General features: G+C 37.5%; 4 protein-coding genes across 4 annotated transcripts; all 4 read left to right on the forward strand.

Moving 5' to 3' along the window:
- Positions 1-2244: 2244 nt before the first annotated feature.
- Positions 2245-4016, forward strand: LOC103860235 (probable tRNA N6-adenosine threonylcarbamoyltransferase). The gene is made up of 4 exons (XM_009137824.3): positions 2245-2485; positions 2621-3175; positions 3242-3397; positions 3479-4016. The coding sequence occupies exons 2-4, from the start codon at positions 2621-2623 to the stop codon at positions 3827-3829; spliced, it is 1062 nt and encodes a 353-aa protein (XP_009136072.1). The 5' UTR covers positions 2245-2485; the 3' UTR covers positions 3830-4016.
- Positions 4017-5167: 1151 nt separating this feature from the next.
- On the forward strand, positions 5168-9508 carry LOC103860236 (somatic embryogenesis receptor kinase 4). The gene is made up of 3 exons (XM_009137825.3): positions 5168-7349; positions 7621-7881; positions 7966-9508. Exons 1-3 carry the CDS (start codon positions 6920-6922, stop codon positions 9336-9338), a joined length of 2064 nt encoding a protein of 687 aa, XP_009136073.1. The 5' UTR covers positions 5168-6919; the 3' UTR covers positions 9339-9508.
- A 228-nt stretch (positions 9509-9736) lies between these two features.
- On the forward strand, positions 9737-12006 carry LOC103860240 (jacalin-related lectin 45). Its single transcript, XM_009137830.3, has 4 exons — positions 9737-10290; positions 10405-10890; positions 10976-11425; positions 11526-12006. The coding sequence occupies exons 1-4, from the start codon at positions 10099-10101 to the stop codon at positions 11826-11828; spliced, it is 1431 nt and encodes a 476-aa protein (XP_009136078.1). The 5' UTR covers positions 9737-10098; the 3' UTR covers positions 11829-12006.
- A 2339-nt stretch (positions 12007-14345) lies between these two features.
- Positions 14346-16521, forward strand: LOC103860252 (jacalin-related lectin 45). The gene is made up of 4 exons (XM_009137841.3): positions 14346-14775; positions 14934-15422; positions 15496-15948; positions 16034-16521. Exons 1-4 carry the CDS (start codon positions 14581-14583, stop codon positions 16340-16342), a joined length of 1446 nt encoding a protein of 481 aa, XP_009136089.1. The 5' UTR covers positions 14346-14580; the 3' UTR covers positions 16343-16521.
- The last annotated feature ends 1561 nt before the right edge of the window (positions 16522-18082 follow it).

Genomic DNA, 18082 nt, shown 5'->3' on the forward strand with positions numbered 1-18082 from the left:
GAAGTTGGGTTGGAGCATTCCTTACTCCATATTTATTTTTACTCTATTTTAGATGAAAAAATGGAATAGGAACGAAGATGCCCTTGCACTTTTCATTTGCCAACATATTATCATGTCTCATCAAAATAGTCTAATAGTCGATCCCACGAATGACAGAATGGTAGTTGAAAAACAAATAGAAAATATAAAGTGGTAGTTGGTATAATGCAGTTATGGAAATTCAATTCATATTCATGCATGGACATGTAAGCTATACATGAATGTGCTTATTATTACCAGTAGAAGGAAAGAATTAAAGAAACCACACGGGTCTGCTCTAAGGGAAATGGGTTTGAAACTTCTCTAACTTAGATTACCATATTTGAATACTCTGGAAAAAAATCCATCCATGAATTGTACCTCCACTTAAAAATTAATCTGGATCTTGGTGTGGAATAACCCATATTAAAAAAAAAAAGAAAGAATCAAAGAACTTTCAAGTGACAAACGATGACCACAACGACTATAGGGATGTATTAGATCGGCTTTGGTCTTTGCCTTGGCCTAAAACTTAACAAACTAAAACTTTAGACGCAAACATTACCATTTTAAAGATTGTCTTTTTTTTAGTATAGTTTTATCACAACATTATATTGGAACGGGCCCTGCCTAGAAATGGTAATTGGGTTGAACCGACCCGTCTTGTCCCGCCCCGCCGCGGTACACGGTCAATACGGATCTTCGCGGTACACGGTCAATGCGGGTCTTCGCGGTACAGGCCCGCGCGGGATGCGGTTCCTAGAAGAGCTGCCCAATCCCGACCCGCGACTTGCATAAGCCTTGGCGGTACAGGCCCGCGGGACTCCGATCTTCATCAACACATGCGCTACTGATAGCAATTGGGATGTACCGACCCGCCTTTCTCGTCCCGCCAAGAAAAAGAGACCAATAGAGATGAGAACACAACATGTCCTATGAATCAGTTGAACACAATGATGCTCAACCAAAGGATTGAGAATCATATCGAAAGCGCACATAGAAACTCAACGTAACATAGAAACATAGAAAGAAAGAGATCTATGTAAGAACACAAGTATATATTAGTAAGGAGAACTAAACGTAAAGAAGCACATGAGATCAGATGGCGACGCTGAGATTGTGAAAGAAGTGGAAGAAATATATAAAGGTTTAATTGAGAAGAAATTACTCAGTACTTAATATTGATTTGTGATATTGATAATCAGAAGTATTACTCTATTTTGTCTTAAAGTAATAAGTTTCAGTATTACTCTATTTTGTCTTTCTAGAAACAGAGCACGTAATATTGATTTATGATATTGATAATCAGAAAGTTGAGATATTGATAATCTCTAACACCAACGACAAGCTCCAAGATTCAAGGGATTCGAAGCATAACATTTGCGAGCTTCCTGATGGTTTACATGTGATGTTGCAACTCCTAAAATGCTTTCCTACAAAAAAGGCATGACTTTGGGCAATCTCTACGCAAGGATTCATGGAGATAGAGCTTCTTTAAGTAGAGTGAACCTCAGACATACGTAGATGAATGCATAATAATGGAGACAGATGGATCGATACAAGGTGCAAACAGAGTGAGCATGAACAACATCGAAACAGTCATCCAGATTCTTCGAGATAATGTGAAGCAGCTCTTCAGGGAGAAAAGACCAGTCTGGTACGGATGATGGAGATAGAGACGTACGATGATCATACGATGATGGAGATAGAGACCAGTCTTTGCGGATCCCCGCGCGTCCCGCAGGATACACCGAATCCATCCTGCTTCTGGTCCAATCCCGCACAAGCTCATCCCGCGAGGTCCGCTAAAAATTTGGACCTGGATCTTAGTAGCTAATCCCGCCCCGCAACAGGTCCAAACGGGCCGGGCCTGCAGGCAGGTTTAAATTTTGCCATCTCTAGCTCTGCCTCTACCAGTCTGGTGTCTTGTGTATTAAGTTTTGATGATTTTTAAAGTAATTAAATGGGCCACGATATTTTTAAAGATCATATTGGAACGGGCCCTGCCTCTACCAGACTACCACAAGCAACAAAGGCAAGAAGGTTTAGGTTGGACTTATACACCAATTATCTAACCGGCATGTGATAGTTAATCAAGTAATGAGAAGAAACCGGCATTATTAGGTTAATTAGAGGCGAGTTAACAGGGTCAATTACACGACTAAACCAACCGGTTAAAACATTTAATCCCCAGGTTCAATTTCAAAACTGAAATCGAACCAAAATTCTCGAACCAAACCCGAGCTAAAATTGAACCAGAACCCTAAATCTCTGTGGAGCAAAAAAAAAAAGACAGAGCTTCAAGCTCGAATCAACGCCTCCAGTTTCAAGTTTCAACCGACTGAAACCAACAGAGATAGGATTAGTTTCGTTCGAGCTTCTGTGTTCTTACTCGAAGACCCTTGGTCGGAATTGAAAAGAAGAGAGATATTTAGATCGAAACAGTTTACTCCGAGAAGTAGTTGAGGTATGAAAAAATGATTACTTTACTTGATTATCTCTTGTGAAAACTAGTTTCACGAATCAATGGGTATGAAAGTTTGGATCTTTCTTCCTCTAAACCCCTACTTTGATGTTTCTGTTGTTCTGTAACCAAATATAGATGAAGAGAAAGATAGCTATAGGTTTCGAAGGTTCAGCCAACAAGATCGGTGTCGGAATCGTGACGTCAGACGGCACAATCCTAGCCAACCCTCGCCACACGTACATAACCCCACCCGGTCACGGTTTCCTCCCTAGAGAGACAGCGCATCACCACCTCGACCACGTTCTTCCTCTAGTCAAATCAGCTCTCGAAACATCCCAACTCACCCCCGAAGATATCGACTGCATCTGCTACACCAAAGGCCCCGGGATGGGAGCGCCGTTGCAAGTCTCGGCCATTGTCGTTAGAGTGCTGTCGCAGCTCTGGAAGAAGCCTATCGTCGGTGTGAATCACTGCGTGGCTCATATCGAGATGGGGAGGGTTGTTACCGGTGCTGATGATCCTGTTGTGTTGTATGTGAGTGGTGGGAACACTCAGGTGATTGCTTATAGTGAAGGGAGGTATAGGATTTTTGGGGAGACTATTGATATTGCTGTTGGTAATTGCTTGGACCGGTTCGCTAGAGTTTTGAATTTGTCTAATGATCCGAGTCCTGGGTATAACATCGAGCAGGTAAAAGTTCAAGAACCATTTCAAGATTCAAGAACCATGTTGTTAACTTTCTTGTTTTTTTTATAGCTTGCGAAGAAAGGAAACAACTTTATTGATCTCCCGTATGCTGTTAAGGGAATGGATGTATCATTCAGTGGGATATTGAGTTATATCGAAACTACTGCGGAGGAGAAGCTCAAGAACAACGAGTGCACACCTGCTGACTTGTGCTATTCTCTTCAAGTAAGTCTCTCTTATCAGTTTTTTAATCATAAATGGGAGATATTTTGGTTTATGATTATTATGATTTGTTTGGTGTTGCAGGAGACGTTGTTTGCGATGTTGGTTGAGATCACGGAACGTGCGATGGCTCATTGCGACAAGAAAGACGTTTTGATAGTTGGTGGTGTCGGGTGTAACGAGCGTTTGCAGGATATGATGAGGACTATGTGCTCTGAGCGTGACGGTAGGCTTTTTGCAACGGATGATCGTTACTGTATTGATAATGGAGCGATGATTGCTTACACGGGTCTACTTGAGTTTGTTAATGGTATTGAAACGCCGTTAGAAGAGACTACCTTTACGCAGCGGTTTCGCACGGACGAGGTTCATGCGGTGTGGCGAGAGAAGGAGGTTATGGTACGTGGAGATAAGAACGTTGCTGCTACTGAGTGATGATTGTGTGTACTCATTTTTTAATCGATTATGAGAAATGAATGTCTACTCGATAACTTTTGTTTTTGATGAGTTAAGCTTTTAGTGAAGTGTTACGAATCTTATCATTTCTTTTGATTTAAATGACTTCCTAGATTGTTGTAACACTTTCAAAATTCAAAGTTAGTTGGCAAGTTTCTTTGTAGCAGTTCTAGCTATTTGTATGTTTTTTGGCTTTCATAGAATGCTGTACATGTTAAAGTCGATATTTCTACCGAGAATGGCGGAGAGATTATTGCATTATTCTTCCTTAAAGAAACTTAAAAAAAGATAGCAATACTAAAGTTATAACTTTTTATGCATAACGTATGTGATGGTCCAATCAAAGGACACTTTTATGGAATATATCACTGCGTATTGAAAGGAAATTGGGAGAAAAGAGTATACAATTTCCTTTAAGACATAAATTATACATTGGTCTAATAAACTGTAAGAGTTTCCTGACCTAAAAGTAGGCCGTGAAGACCGGAACTTATAGCATGGTATCTTGTAGTGGTATAATTACTAACTAAGATAAAACTCCTATGTCAGTAGTACACATATTTCAAAAGTTTTTAAAAGATAGATGATATAGATTCAAAAAAAGAAGACAAGCGCAAAAAGAGATTCAAAATAGACAAAAGTTACGAGTAAAACAATCAATTAAAGATGAAAGTAATTGAAGAAAAGATAAAAATATATCAAAAGTCTTCCTCCGTCTTCAAATTCAAAAAGGTCAAAACAAAATGATTTTTAAGAATAAAAAGTTCTTTAATACCAGTTATCAATGTGTCTAGAATTTCTTGTTTCAAAAGTAACACTTGGCTATTATGGGTTTTACCTGAAAACCTCGAATTTATGTTATTTCTGCTTATATTACTTTTTTTTTTCAGACTGATGGAAATTTTGATTTTATAATACAATTATTCCACTAATTTGTGTTTTTAATTATTTTCACTAGTCTCATTTATTGTTTTTTTTTTTGAAAAAGAACTTTCAATTAAAATGCATAAAAAATACAAGTATGAGGTTTAACTCATAAGTTTGGAAAAGTTTGCAACAAGCATAGAGTTAGAAAAACTCTAGAGAAAGATTCACATTTGAATCTTAGAAGGACAGAAACAGAAAGACACTAACTAGTGATTGTGGTTCCCTCGGCCGCGACGACCTCTTTTACCTCTTCCACTGACATTTATCCATTTCATATCTTAAAATTTTTGTGTTGGTTCTACGACGACCTTTTTTACCTCTTCCACTAACACTAACTAGTCTCATTTATTGTTAATCTGTCACAAGGTGGAGAATACAAGTGGTCATGGTTCTGCTTTGTAAGTGTCTCTAGTCTATTGTTCTTTATGCTCCGTTTTGTCTCCAGAGAATCATTTTGGTTCTGCTGGCTTATTGTCTCCAGAAGAAGCATGTTTCTTGCTGGCTTTAGGTTATGAGGGTCCTTGTGACTTGCCAGCCTAATGTTTCAATCTATGTAACTCCTTGTTTATTATTAATGAATCAATCTTTTAGTGTTAAAAAAGAGTGTTGGAGTCCACATTGGATTCTTCTAATAGTCAAACTTCCATGTTCCGACCACAAGTTAGGGTTTATAATAATGCAACATGCATGAACTAGCAAATAGTTTTTCTTACGTGTAAATAACTAATAACTGAGTAATTAAGCTCAAATATTTATCAGTTTACTTTATAGTTTACAATTGATTAGCTTATAAAGTAAAAGCTAGTGGAATGATTGTCCACTAAATCTCGATATCATCATTGACTTTTGTGAACTGCAAATTAGTATTTAGTAATCATTTTAGAACATTATAAGACATACATATCTAAACAAAAAGATTCTTTAATCAACTATTCTAATCCAAAAAATCTACTCGGTTTTAGAGATGGTATGTGAATGTGTAGGAGCAGTATGAGTATGTGCAGGAGTGTATGCACGAGTAAACACGTACGTGCACGTGGAGAATGCAAAGGAGTGTAGACAAAGAACAAAAGGATGATCCAAGTTTCAAAATGATTCCAAAGTTATGACTTGGCTATAAGCCAAAAAATCCCAATCGCCGAACATGAACTCAACTGCACTCTACGCTCGTTATATCATTTTCCCACAGTAAAGCCGCTTTACAACTTTACCATTTATATACACATAGGTGCAAGGCCGGTTCTCAAATATAAGGAGCTATAAATATAGTATAAATTTTAATGATATTTTTATAATTTGAGAATAATAAAATATGTTGTTTGCTAGTTAAATGTGTTTCTTCTAATGATCCAAACATCCTATCTTATTGTTACGAAAATATATAACTTGATAAATTTTGTTGACAATAACATTTAAGGCAGAAAGCTAGAAGACTAATTATATCGGTTTAAAAAGATGGTCTTCCAAAAAGTGTATTTTGATGTGTATTTTGATTCAAATCAAAATTATAATATTGGAAATTACTAATAATATTGCCAAAAAACTATCTAAATCTCAATGAATTATCAAATCCAAAAGTGAATTATCTAACAAAAAAAGCTAATTACACTTCATGAAAATACATCACATTTCCCACTTATTATAAGATACAAATGTGAACATCAACTGTCATCAAATAAAACCAAAAAAGTCATCAAGATTTAACCTTCCTTTTCAAAAGCAGTACACGTCTCTTTCTCTCTTGGAGACACAGAGACAGAGTATTCAATGCTTTGTTGCCTTCCCACTTTTCACCAGCTAAGTTCTGTTCTTCCTCTTCCCATTCTCTCGAAAACAAGAAATATTCTTGCACAACTTTGATTCACGAGAGTTGAGGCAAAAGTTTCCAATTCCGTGATACAAACAAAAAGTTTTCTTCCCTTGATCCTGATAAAGTTAGGTCCATCTCTAAAAAGTTTCCACATTCTCTTCGTCTACCTCCAAACCCATAAGAAAACAGAGTACTCTGCTCCATAAATCACGTAACTTTCTTTGAAAGTTCATTCCTTTACTTCTTTTTCCAAGTCAAGAAAGAAAAGATTTTTAGAGAGAGAGAGAGAGAAGAAAACCATAGAGAGAGAGTAAAGTGAGCAAAGAGCAGTAATGGATGCCTTACATGCCACGTTACTTGTTCTTCTCTCAATCTTTCTCTCAACTTCACCTCCTGTTCAAGGAAACGCTGAGCTGAGAGCTCTAATGGAGCTCAAATCGTCCCTTGACCCCGAGAACAACCTTCTCAAGTCATGGACGTTCAACGGCGACCCATGCGACGGATCTTTCGAAGGAATCGCTTGCAACCAGCATCTGAAAGTCGCCAACATATCGTTACAAGGGAAACGCTTAACCGGGAAGCTATCTCCGGCCGTTGCAGAGCTCAAATGCTTGTCTGGTCTTTACTTACACTACAATAGTCTCTCCGGAGAGATACCTCAAGAGATCACAAATCTCACTGAGTTGTCAGATCTTTATCTCAATGTTAATAACTTCTCCGGCGAGATTCCGGCAGGAATCGGCTCCATGGTAGGCTTGCAAGGTTAGTATCACAACTTTTAAACCGGTTTAGATAAACCGGAAGTTAGTTTGGTGGCCAGAGCTAGAGCTAGAAACAGAGCTGAGTTAACTTACACCACACTATACACAGGGTGGACCATTAGATTTTAGGGGATATAAAGTGATTTAGTAAGGGTTTTATTAATAATTTTTTTTAATATAAATTTGGTAGCTTAATGAAATTTTTTTCCTAAAATTTTGGGCCAATGTTTCACTTATTTGATTTGAGTGGTTATTGTTGTTTTTTTATGCAGTTATGGATCTATGCTGCAACAGCTTAGCAGGGAAGATACCAAAGAGCATTGGTTCCTTGAAGAAGCTAAGTGTTCTGTCTCTGCAACACAACAAACTAACCGGAGAGGTTCCTTGGAGTTTAGGCAACTTGAGTACGTTGAGTAGGATTGATCTGAGCTTCAACGATCTTTCAGGAACAATCCCAAAAACCCTAGCCAACATTCCTCAGCTTGAAACACTTGACTTGCGCAACAATACTCTCTCTGGCTTTGTTCCTCCTGGTGAGTGATGATGATTTTTAAAGCTTCTCTCTGTCTTCTTGACTTTGACTTTTTTTAATTTAATGTTTTCACATCTTGTGAAAGGTCTCGAGAAGTTGAATGAGAGATTCCAGTTTGAGAACAACGCTGGGTTATGTGGGATCGATTTTCCTTCTTTGAGAGCTTGTTCTGCTTTTGATGATTCAACCATCGAAGTCAAGCAGCCTCAGGGTGAAAAGGACACTGATAAATCAACTCTTCATAACATCTCCGACTCTGTCTATCTCAAAAGTCATTGCAACCAAACACATTGTCATAAACCCTCATCAAAACTCCCACAAGTTGCTTTGATCTCAAGTGTCATCACCGTCACTATAACTCTGTTTGGTGCTGGTTTATTAACCTTGTTACGCTACAGAAGAAGGAAACAGAAGATTAGTAACACAGCAGAGATTTCAGAGGGAAGACTCAGCACAGATCAGCAAAAAGACTTTCGAGCATCGCCTCTTATGAGTCTTGCCTACACCAAAGAATGGGACCCCCTTGGAGACAGCAGAAACGGAGCTGAGTTCTCACAAGAGCCTCATCATCTCTTTGTTGTTAACAGCAGTTTCAGGTTTAACCTAGAAGAGGTTGAATCAGCAACACAATGCTTTTCAGAAGCTAACCTATTGAGCAGGAACAGCTTTACCTCGGTGTTCAAAGGAGTCCTCAGAGATGGTTCTCTGGTAGCTATCAGGAGCATCAACATAAGCAGTTGCAAGAACGAGGAAGTCGAGTTCATGAACGGTCTGAAGCTTTTGTCCTCCATGTCACACGAAAACTTAGTGAAGCTGCGTGGCTTCTGCTGTTCTAGAGGCAGAGGAGAGTGTTTCCTCATATATGATTTTGCTTCAAAAGGAAAGCTCTCTAGGTTTCTTGACTTGCAAGAAAGCGAAACCGGTCGAGTTCTTGCTTGGCCCGCAAGAGTCTTTATCATCAAAGGGATTGCAAAAGGTATTGCTTACTTACATGGAAGTGATCAAGAGAAGAAGCATGCCATTGTTCATCGAAACATATCGGTCGAGAAGATCCTACTAGATGAGCAGTTCAACCCGTTGATCGCTGACTCAGGTCTTCACAACCTTTTAGCAGACGATTTGGTCTTCTCAGCACTCAAAACAAGTGCAGCAATGGGATACTTAGCTCCAGAGTACGTTACAACCGGAAGATTCACGGAGAAAACCGACGTGTTCGCCTTTGGAGTCATCATTCTCCAAATACTCTCTGGTAAGCTCATGCTTACAAGCTCACTGAGGATTGCAGCTGAAAATGGAGAGCATTGTGGATTCATTGATGAACATCTCGGTGAAGGGTTTGATATAACAGAGGCGGTTGCATTGGCGAGGATGGGGATAAGCTGTACTCAGGAGATTCCAAACAATAGGCCTAATATAGAGTCACTGCTTCGGGAGATAAACTGTATGAAGAGTGAATGAGTGTTATTTTAGTTAGCAGAAAATGTTTCAACGTTTGTGCTGAGTATGATTCTCCGGTTAAGCTGTATCACAAGTTCACAACAGTTGGTTTTAATTTTTACTCTCCCAAGAAAGAACCGGGTCGGTTTACATAATTATAGTAATTTATAGAAGATTTGATTTGATATCAATTGGAGAAGTATCATATATATCGTTATATTCTTTGCACCGTTAATTTTTTTTTTCAATTTTCTATAAATTTTTATTTTATTTTAATGGACGATTCCCTATTTTTCACTCCTTTATCTCTTAAGGTTATGCTATTTTGTGGGAATTTCTCTCAGTGTTGCTCGTCTGCAAAGCAAATTGTCCATAAATACTAAGTAGAGAACGATCTTAATTAAGCACTTATATTGTACAATTTATTAGTTATAGTAATAATTATATTATTTCACTAAAATCATATTTAAAAAAGCTATCCTATTTTTGTGGGACTTTCTCTTAATGTTGCTTGTCTGCAAAGCAAACTGACCATAAATACTAAGGTGTGAATGCATGGAAATATGTAATGATCTCTATAACAAATATGAAATATAAAGTATATAGTAAAACTGTAAAAGTATTATAGTAGTTAGAGAAAAGAAGATCGGCTCGTGCCATATAGCTTCAGTATATATACACATGTACCAAACGGACTCATCCATTCACTTTCACCAGAGCTCAGAAAATCTAAAGACACAAATCACTTTCTCTCTAGTTTAATTTTTCGTTTTTCTTTATTATGTCTACACTCTCATCAACAGAAACAATGTCAGAGCAATGTCCCTTCGACGATGGTGTTTACGACTGTGTAAAGAAAGTGATTATAGGAGAAGACTCTCAGGGCGTCGCTTACATCACGATCCAGTACGTGCGAAATGGAGATGTCGTGCAGCTAGAACATGGAAGCGAAAGAGGAACACAAATCACTGAGGTAATATTTCGATTTTTTTAATATCAGTATATATTAGTCATAAACTTTGTTTATTTTTCTTTGCTCTTAATTGCTGTTTGTTTTCTGTTTGACTCAATATTTTTAAATTTTAAGACCGAGTTCGAAGTTAAGGACCCAGACGAATACATCACATGCATTGAGGGAACATGGGGAGAAGCTAACCGATACGATGGTGATATCCATATGTGGAATCAAACGCTTAGTCGTACGGTGACAGAGCTTCAATTCAAGACATCACACGGGAGAACATCTCAGAAGTTTGGTAAGCCTGGCGCTGACAGCTTCGAGTTCAAGTTGGAGGGCAACAATGGAACGAAGCTTGTTGGGCTTCTTGGAAGCTCTGGTCGTTTTCTTGACGAGATAGAAGCTAACTTTGACGTGGTTTCTTCTGCTTTAAAGCAGTTAGAACCTCAAGGTGGGTCCGATGGACATTCTTGGGATGATGGGGCTTATGACGGTCTGAGGAAAGTGTGTATTGGAGAAGATGGTGGCCGTGTGAGCTCCGTTGAGTTTGTGTATGCCAAGGGAGACCAACGTATAACTCATTGTCACGGCATGGATTCAAATGAACGTAAAGAGGTGGTATACACATTTAATTTTTAAAATGTTCTTTAAAATAATATTTATCTATCTCTCTAATTAAAAATGTTTTTTTTTTGTGCAGTTTGAGCTGGAGTATGAAGATGGTGAATATATAATATCCGTGGAGGGAACTATCGATGATGATGGTTTTGTCTCCTCTTTAATCTTCAACACATCAATGACTAGAAGCTCTGAGGAGTTTGGAAAAGCGGTTGCTAACAACAAGTTCTTCCTCAAGCCAATAGGGTTTCATAAGCTTGTCGGCTTCCGAGGAAGGTCCTGCGTTGATCGTATCAATGCTCTAGGTGCAAATTTCGCTGTGGTGGTAGCTCCTCCAGTCAAGAAACTACAAGCACAAGGTACTAACTCTGGTGAAGAGTGGGATGATGGGATCCACGACAATGTTCGTATGATAATCGTATCATACGGCCACGAATCTGTGCTATCGGTCACGTTTGAATATGCCAACGGAACGGAGACTGTGGTTGGAGACGCTCGCGGGGACGTCGATGAAATTGGTGATAGAAAAGAGGTACATGATGCATAAATTTATTTTCAAAATTGATAGCGTTATTTTTTTCTAAAATTTGTTAACTGTTATAGATGATGCATAAATTTCGTTTTCTGTGTAGTTCAAGCTCTGTGATAATAATGAATACATAACATCCGTTGAAGGATTCTTCGGTGAAAAGTTGCTAACTTCTGAAACCGCAGACGAGTATGAGTCTATATACTATAAAATGAAGAGGCTTGATTTCATCACAAATATTACAGCATATTCAGTGTTGGAAAACGATCCAAGTGAGGGTTATGTGGACGTAGTACCGTTCAAGCTGGAGGAGAAAGATCACAAGATTGTTGGGTTCCATGGCAAGTCTACAGAACTTTCTCTCCAGCAAATTGGTGTTTATGTTAAGCCAATCGATGACGCTTAAGCTTTTAATATTTGCCGTGGTAGAATAATTATGAGAAAAGCTACATATGCTTAGACTCTTTCCTTCAACCATTTATGTTCTCGTCGTGATTGTTGTTTTTACTCTGGTGCGTCCAATATCATCTTTGACTATGTTTTAAGGTTTTTTTATGTTTGAATAAAGAAGTATGCTATATTTACTCTGCTTTTATATTTACCCTGGTTATCAAAATTTCTTCAACAAATGTTTGTGCCATCGATATTAATTAAGCACTTTTTTTTTTGAACACAAACTTACTTTCATTCATACTTAATCTTCTTCAATACAATAGATAGAGGGAATTAACCATCCTCTTTGACACCAAGCATAACATACAAAACATAAATAAACTAAGCAAGATAGGTCTTCAATCGAAGATGACAGCGGATTCGAGACGATGCTCAAATGCGTCGGGGGAGCCTTCACGACAAAGTCGTATAGCTGTGGAATAGTCACATAATATGACGTTGAGGTCCAGTCCTCATCTACGAGAAACACCAAGGTGGTCTCGATTGCATCTTCAGGTCCCGTGGAGACCGCTCCGCAAGATAACAAACCGATGAGGAAACTACAAAACAGACGCAAGACCGAGGAAACACCTCTTTCCATAGAAAGAGGGTAAGGTAGTAACAATTTCTCTTCAAAAGAAGAGGATGGCCGAACAAGAACCGAGTCCGATGAACGCACCAGTAACTTCATCCCAAAGGATAGATATGATCGTGTGATACAAAGAGGAGAGATCCTTATGAACCCACCTGAAATCTCTGATGAAAAATTCCAATAGCTCCAAACCATACAAATCTGACTCGTATCTTCAATTTTGGAGTTGGGCTTTAGGAAGCTTCTGCTTGGACTGGCAGGTTTGGTAGATCTAATGGGCCAAGCCCATTCATAATTGAAAAGCAGCCCACTACACCAAAGATGCACGAAGCTTGGCTGTTCGACGGTGCCGTAGGAGAGGTCACCGAAGATACGTCGGAGAAAAACAGTGAAGCCGTTGAGGAAGATCCACGCAAAAGGAGAGGACACCACCTTAGGAGACGCGTAGAGTGAAGAATCGCCGCAGAAATTAAGTTCTAGTCTCGTGGAGCTTTGAGATCTGGTTCCTGAGGGTTGATGAGGAGCAAAACATACTGTGAAAATAGGCTCAGTCCTTACCAGAGACGGAAGGGGAGAGCTCGTCATGTAAAACCAATGCTCCAAAGGCGGATGAGAGAACGGGGCAAAGTCGACCTCGAGATTCGTCAGACAGCTATCAGGGGGAGGTTCGTCGGGAACTGTTCCTAAAAACCGAAACACAGCAGTGGCGAGAGAATCCTCTCGACTCGTCGCTGGAGAAGAAGCCATCTGGGGAGAAAGGACCACCGGTAGATCTGAGACGAAGAGTCCTCGGCTTCGTCGTTGAGTCTGTTGGGGTCTCTCTCCTTCGATAGCCCGAAGGATACCACACAGTAACAAAAGATGAGGAAAGCGAGATACAGCCATAAGAGTGAGAGAGATAAACGTCGGAGATAGAGCCCCGCGCCGGCGAGAAACCGCTTCGCCGGCGCCGGAGAAAATAGATCTGGGTTGTGTCTCAAAGATCGTGTTTGGGAGAAAGTTGAAAATAGTGAAGTGATAAATTTAATTAAGCACTTATATTGTAAAATATACTAGTCATAGTAATAATTTAATTATTCCACTAAAATCGTATTTAATACATATATAGTTAATTATTTACCAAAAAGTTCAAATGTGATAACTCGTACATTCAAAAAAAAAAAATTAAAGTTATGCTATATTTTTTTTTGGGAATTTCTATCTGCAAAGAAAATTGTCCATAAATACTAAGTAGAGAAAATATATTAATTAAGCAAACAAGTTATAATAGTAATTAAATATATTCCACTAAAATCTTAATACATATATAGTTAATTATTTACCAAAAGTCCATATTGTGATAAGTCTTACATAACCAAGTGGTCTTGGCCTATTGGTAAAGGAGTTTCAACTGGAGATTTCGCCATGGATTCGATTCCCCTTGAGAGACGTCTTAAGTGACAAGAAATAAGTCTTACATTAAAAATGAAAAAAAAATGCTATTTTTGTTGGAATTTCTTTTAATGTTGCTCGTCTGCAAATCAAAGTGTTCATTAATAGTAAGTAAATAAACGATATTAATTAAGCATTTATATTGTACAATATATATACTAGTTATGTAATAGTTAAATTATTTCACTAAAATCATATTTAATACATATATAGTTAATTATTTACCAAAAAGTCCAATATGTGATAAGTCTTACATTCAAAAATGAAAAAAAAAGTCTAAAGTTTAATACATATATTGTTAATGTTGCTGGTCTGCAAAGTATATTGTCCATAAATACTAAGTAGAGAAACAATAAACTGTAATAGATCTCAAAACTGAAGCGCACTATAATTAAGAGCAATAAAGTATGGTTAAGGTGTGAATGCATGGAAATATGTAATGATCTCTAAGCTTAAAACCGTATAACAAATATGAAATATAAAGTGTATAGTAAAAGTAATCTAGTAGACTAGTAGTTAGAGTTGTTAAAAAAAAGACTAGTGTTTAGAGAGAGAAAAAAAAAGATCGGTCCGTGCCATATAATATAGTTTCAGTATATATACACATAACAAACGGACTCATTCATCCACTTTCATCAGAGCTCAGAAAATCTAAAGGCACAAATCACTTTCTCTCTATTTTAATTTTCCGGTTTTGTTTATTATGTCTACACGCTCACCAGTACCAACACTGTCAGAGCAATATCACCCTTTCGACGATGGTGTTTACGACTGTGTGAAGAAAGTTATTATAGGAGAAGACACTCAGGGCATCGCTTACATCACAATCCAGTACGTGAGAAACGGAGATGTCGTGCAGCTAGAACATGGAAGCGAAAGAGGAGCACAAATCACTGAGGTATTAATTTATATTTTTAAAATCAGTATAAAACTAGTCATAAACTTTGTTTATATGTATTTTAGCAAAAGGAAAAAAAAACTTTGTTTATATGTGTTTGTTTGCTCTTAGTTGCTGTTTGTTTTCTGTTTTGCTTATATTTTTTTTATAATTTGAAGACGGAGTTTGAAGTTAAGGACCCAGACGAATACATCACATGCATTGAGGGAACATGTGGAGAAGCAAACTTTTGTGACAGCCCCATCGCGCTGTGGACTGAAAAGTTTTATCATACGGTGTCAGAGATTCAGTTCACGACATCACACGGGAGAACATCTCCGAAGATTGGATGTAAGCCTGAGGCTGACAGCTTCACGTTCAAGTTGAAGGGAAAAAATGGAACGAAGCTTGTTGGGCTCCATGGAAAATCTGGACGTTTTCTCGAGGCTCTAAAAGCTTATTTTGTCGTGGTTTCTTCTACTTTAAAGCAATTAGAACCTCAAGGCCGCTCCGATGGGCATTCTTGGGATGATGGGGCTTATGACGGTCTGAGAAAAGTGTGTATCGGAGAAGATGGTGGCCGTGTGAGCTCCGTTGAGTTTGTGTATGCCAAAGGAAACGAATGTATAACTCATTGTCACGGCAGACATTCAAATGAACGTAAACAGGTATACACATATTAGTTTCTTGAATTCATTGTTCTCTCTTCGCTCTCTTTTCTTGAATTCATATATTGTGCAGTTTGAGCTGCGGTATGAAGATGGTGAATATATTATATCCTTTGAGGGAACTACAGATAAAGATGGTTACATCTCGTCTTTAATCTTCAACACATCAATGGATAGAAGTTCAGATGAATTTGGAAAAGCGGTTGCTAACAACGAGTTCTTCCTCAAGCCAAGAGGGTTTCATAAGCTTGTCGGTTTCCGAGGAAGGTCCTGCGTTGATCGTATCAATGCTCTTGGGGCAAATTTCGCTGTGGTGCTAGCTCCTCCGGTCAAGAAACTACAAGCACAAGGTACTAATGACCAGGGGGAAGAGTGGGATGATGGGGTCCATGACAATGTTCGTATGATAACGGTAACATACGTCTACGACTGTGTGGTATCGGTCACGTTTGAATATGCCAATGGAGCGGAGACTGTACTTGGAGACCCTCACGGGATCTTGGATGATCGTCATGAGAAAAAAGAGGTATCCGCTTTAGTTTCAAAACTGATAGCGTTATATATATATGATGCATGCATAAATTTCGTTTTGTGTTTGTTCTTGTGTGTAGTTCAAGCTCTGTGATAATAATGAATACATCACATCCGTTGAAGGATTCTTCGGTCAAAAGTGGATCAGTACTCAAAGCGCAGGTGACGAGTTTAAATCTATATACTATAACATGAAGAGGCTTGATTTCAACACAAATATTAGAACATATTCAGTGATGGAAAACAATACACGTGACGGTTATCTAGCCGTAGTACCGTTCAAGTTGGAGGAGAAAGGTCACAAAATTGTTGGCTTCCGTGGCAAGTCTACAGAATTTTCTCTCCAACAAATTGGTGTTTATGTTAAGCCAATTGATGACGCTAATTAAGCTTTTAATATTTGCCTTGGTAGAATAATTACGGAAAAGCTATATATGCTTAGACTCTCTTCTTCAACTATCTACGTTCTCTCGTGATTGTTGTTTTAACTCTGGTGCTTCCAGTATTATCCTTGACTATGTTTTAAGGTTTTTATGTTTGAATAAAGAGGTATGCTATATTTACTCTGCTTTTATATATACCCTGGTTATCACAATTTCTTCAACAGATGTTTGTGCCATCGATATTAATTAAGCACTTTTTTCTTGTATCACGACTTCTATTAAATTCTAGCCAATGTTAGGTGAGGCCATGAAGGCAAGCTCAGCGGACAGAACCTGTTTTGATAATCCAGCACATTAATTAAGCACTTATATTGTAAACTATACTATTTATAATAATAAGTAAATTTATTCCACTAAAATCATATTTAATACATAAGTAGTTAATTATTTACCAAAAAGTCCATACGTGATAAGTCTTACATTCAAAAATGAAAAAAAAAAAGTTTAAATTATGCTATTTTTGTGGGAATTTCTTTTAATGTTGCTCGTCTTTCAACCGCTGCAAAGTAGATTGTCCATAAATACTATCAAGTAGTGAAACAATAAACTATAACTGATCTCAAAAAGAAACATAATTTAAGAACCACAAAGTTATAGTTAAGGTGTGAGTGCATAGAAATATAACGTTGCTTATTATTTTACCATTGCAAAATTATAAAGGCAGATTTAATAAGCTTAATTAAGAGATACACATAAATATCAAATGTTGCCCCCAAAAAAGATATAAACATCAATTCCTTTCAGAACGTCGAAGAAGTTCCATGATACCCGATGATCTTGTGATCAGTCTTCTCCACATACCACATTAGCTGCTAAAGAAAGTAAACCCACAAATTAAAGTAAGAGATGATCATTTGGTGTCCAATGAATGATGATCGTTATTTGATTTATTAGATGAATATTAAAACAACAAAAAAAAAATCACGCGTGAAGAAATGTAAGAGTGGAATACAGTTGAGGATTATTTCTATTGTAGGATACAATAATTCCTTTTACACGAATCATGACGTCTGGAATGCGTTTGAAGACATAGGTACGCAAATGTGTCTTGGCCTTCTTTCTCGCTCTTAGTTTCCTTCCAAAAATAGAAAAAGTGTTTTGTTCTTTTTGTTAGAATCTCAAAATACTTTTCCATGTAATTTCATAGTATATATGTTTTAAGACAGAGAAGGTCTTAAGAGTGGAATACAGCTGATGATTATTTCTATTGTGGGATACATTAATTTCTTTTACACGAATCATGACGTCTGGAATGTGTTTGAAGACATAGGTACGCAAGTCTGTCTTGGCCTTCTTTCTCGCCCTTAGTTTCATTCCTAAAATAGAGAAATTGTTTTGTTCTGTTTGTTAAAATCTCAAAATACGTTTCCATGATATTTCATAGTATATATGTTATATATTTACAGCATTCACTACTTTTTCTTAATTTTGTCTGTTATATATATTATAGTTAGTGAGAAATATTGTGCGCACTTGTGTTATAATTAATCAATATATATTTGATTAAATTCTACTATCTAAACTTAAATTTTGCAAAGTCTAATCTCATCTTATAAGTTTAGTAATGGATCATTAATTTCTAGTTTTTAAATGTAAGGACTATTATCACAACCCTTAAAAAAAGGATTATTACACAAGATTGTTGGGCTCTAGGGCAAGGATACAACTAATTTTCAACAAATTGGT

Source organism: Brassica rapa, chromosome A01 (assembly GCF_000309985.2).
Source record: "Brassica rapa cultivar Chiifu-401-42 chromosome A01, CAAS_Brap_v3.01, whole genome shotgun sequence".
Taxonomy (NCBI): Eukaryota; Viridiplantae; Streptophyta; class Magnoliopsida; order Brassicales; family Brassicaceae; genus Brassica; species Brassica rapa.

Coding starts and splice junctions, on each gene's coding strand:
- LOC103860235 (XM_009137824.3), top strand. CDS start 2,621: ATGAAGAGAAAGATAGCTATAGGTTTCGAAGGTTCAGCCAACAAGATC. Junction 3,176..3,241: donor CTGGGTATAACATCGAGCAG/GTAAAAGTTCAA, acceptor TTTTTTTTATAG/CTTGCGAAGAAAGGAAACAA. Junction 3,398..3,478: donor ACTTGTGCTATTCTCTTCAA/GTAAGTCTCTCT, acceptor TTGGTGTTGCAG/GAGACGTTGTTTGCGATGTT.
- LOC103860236 (XM_009137825.3), top strand. CDS start 6,920: ATGGATGCCTTACATGCCACGTTACTTGTTCTTCTCTCAATCTTTCTC. Junction 7,350..7,620: donor CTCCATGGTAGGCTTGCAAG/GTTAGTATCACA, acceptor TTTTTTATGCAG/TTATGGATCTATGCTGCAAC. Junction 7,882..7,965: donor CTCTGGCTTTGTTCCTCCTG/GTGAGTGATGAT, acceptor ATCTTGTGAAAG/GTCTCGAGAAGTTGAATGAG.
- LOC103860240 (XM_009137830.3), top strand. CDS start 10,099: ATGTCTACACTCTCATCAACAGAAACAATGTCAGAGCAATGTCCCTTC. Junction 10,891..10,975: donor ATTCAAATGAACGTAAAGAG/GTGGTATACACA, acceptor TTTTTTGTGCAG/TTTGAGCTGGAGTATGAAGA. Junction 11,426..11,525: donor AAATTGGTGATAGAAAAGAG/GTACATGATGCA, acceptor TTTTCTGTGTAG/TTCAAGCTCTGTGATAATAA.
- LOC103860252 (XM_009137841.3), top strand. CDS start 14,581: ATGTCTACACGCTCACCAGTACCAACACTGTCAGAGCAATATCACCCT. Junction 14,776..14,933: donor GAGGAGCACAAATCACTGAG/GTATTAATTTAT, acceptor TATAATTTGAAG/ACGGAGTTTGAAGTTAAGGA. Junction 15,423..15,495: donor ATTCAAATGAACGTAAACAG/GTATACACATAT, acceptor TATATTGTGCAG/TTTGAGCTGCGGTATGAAGA.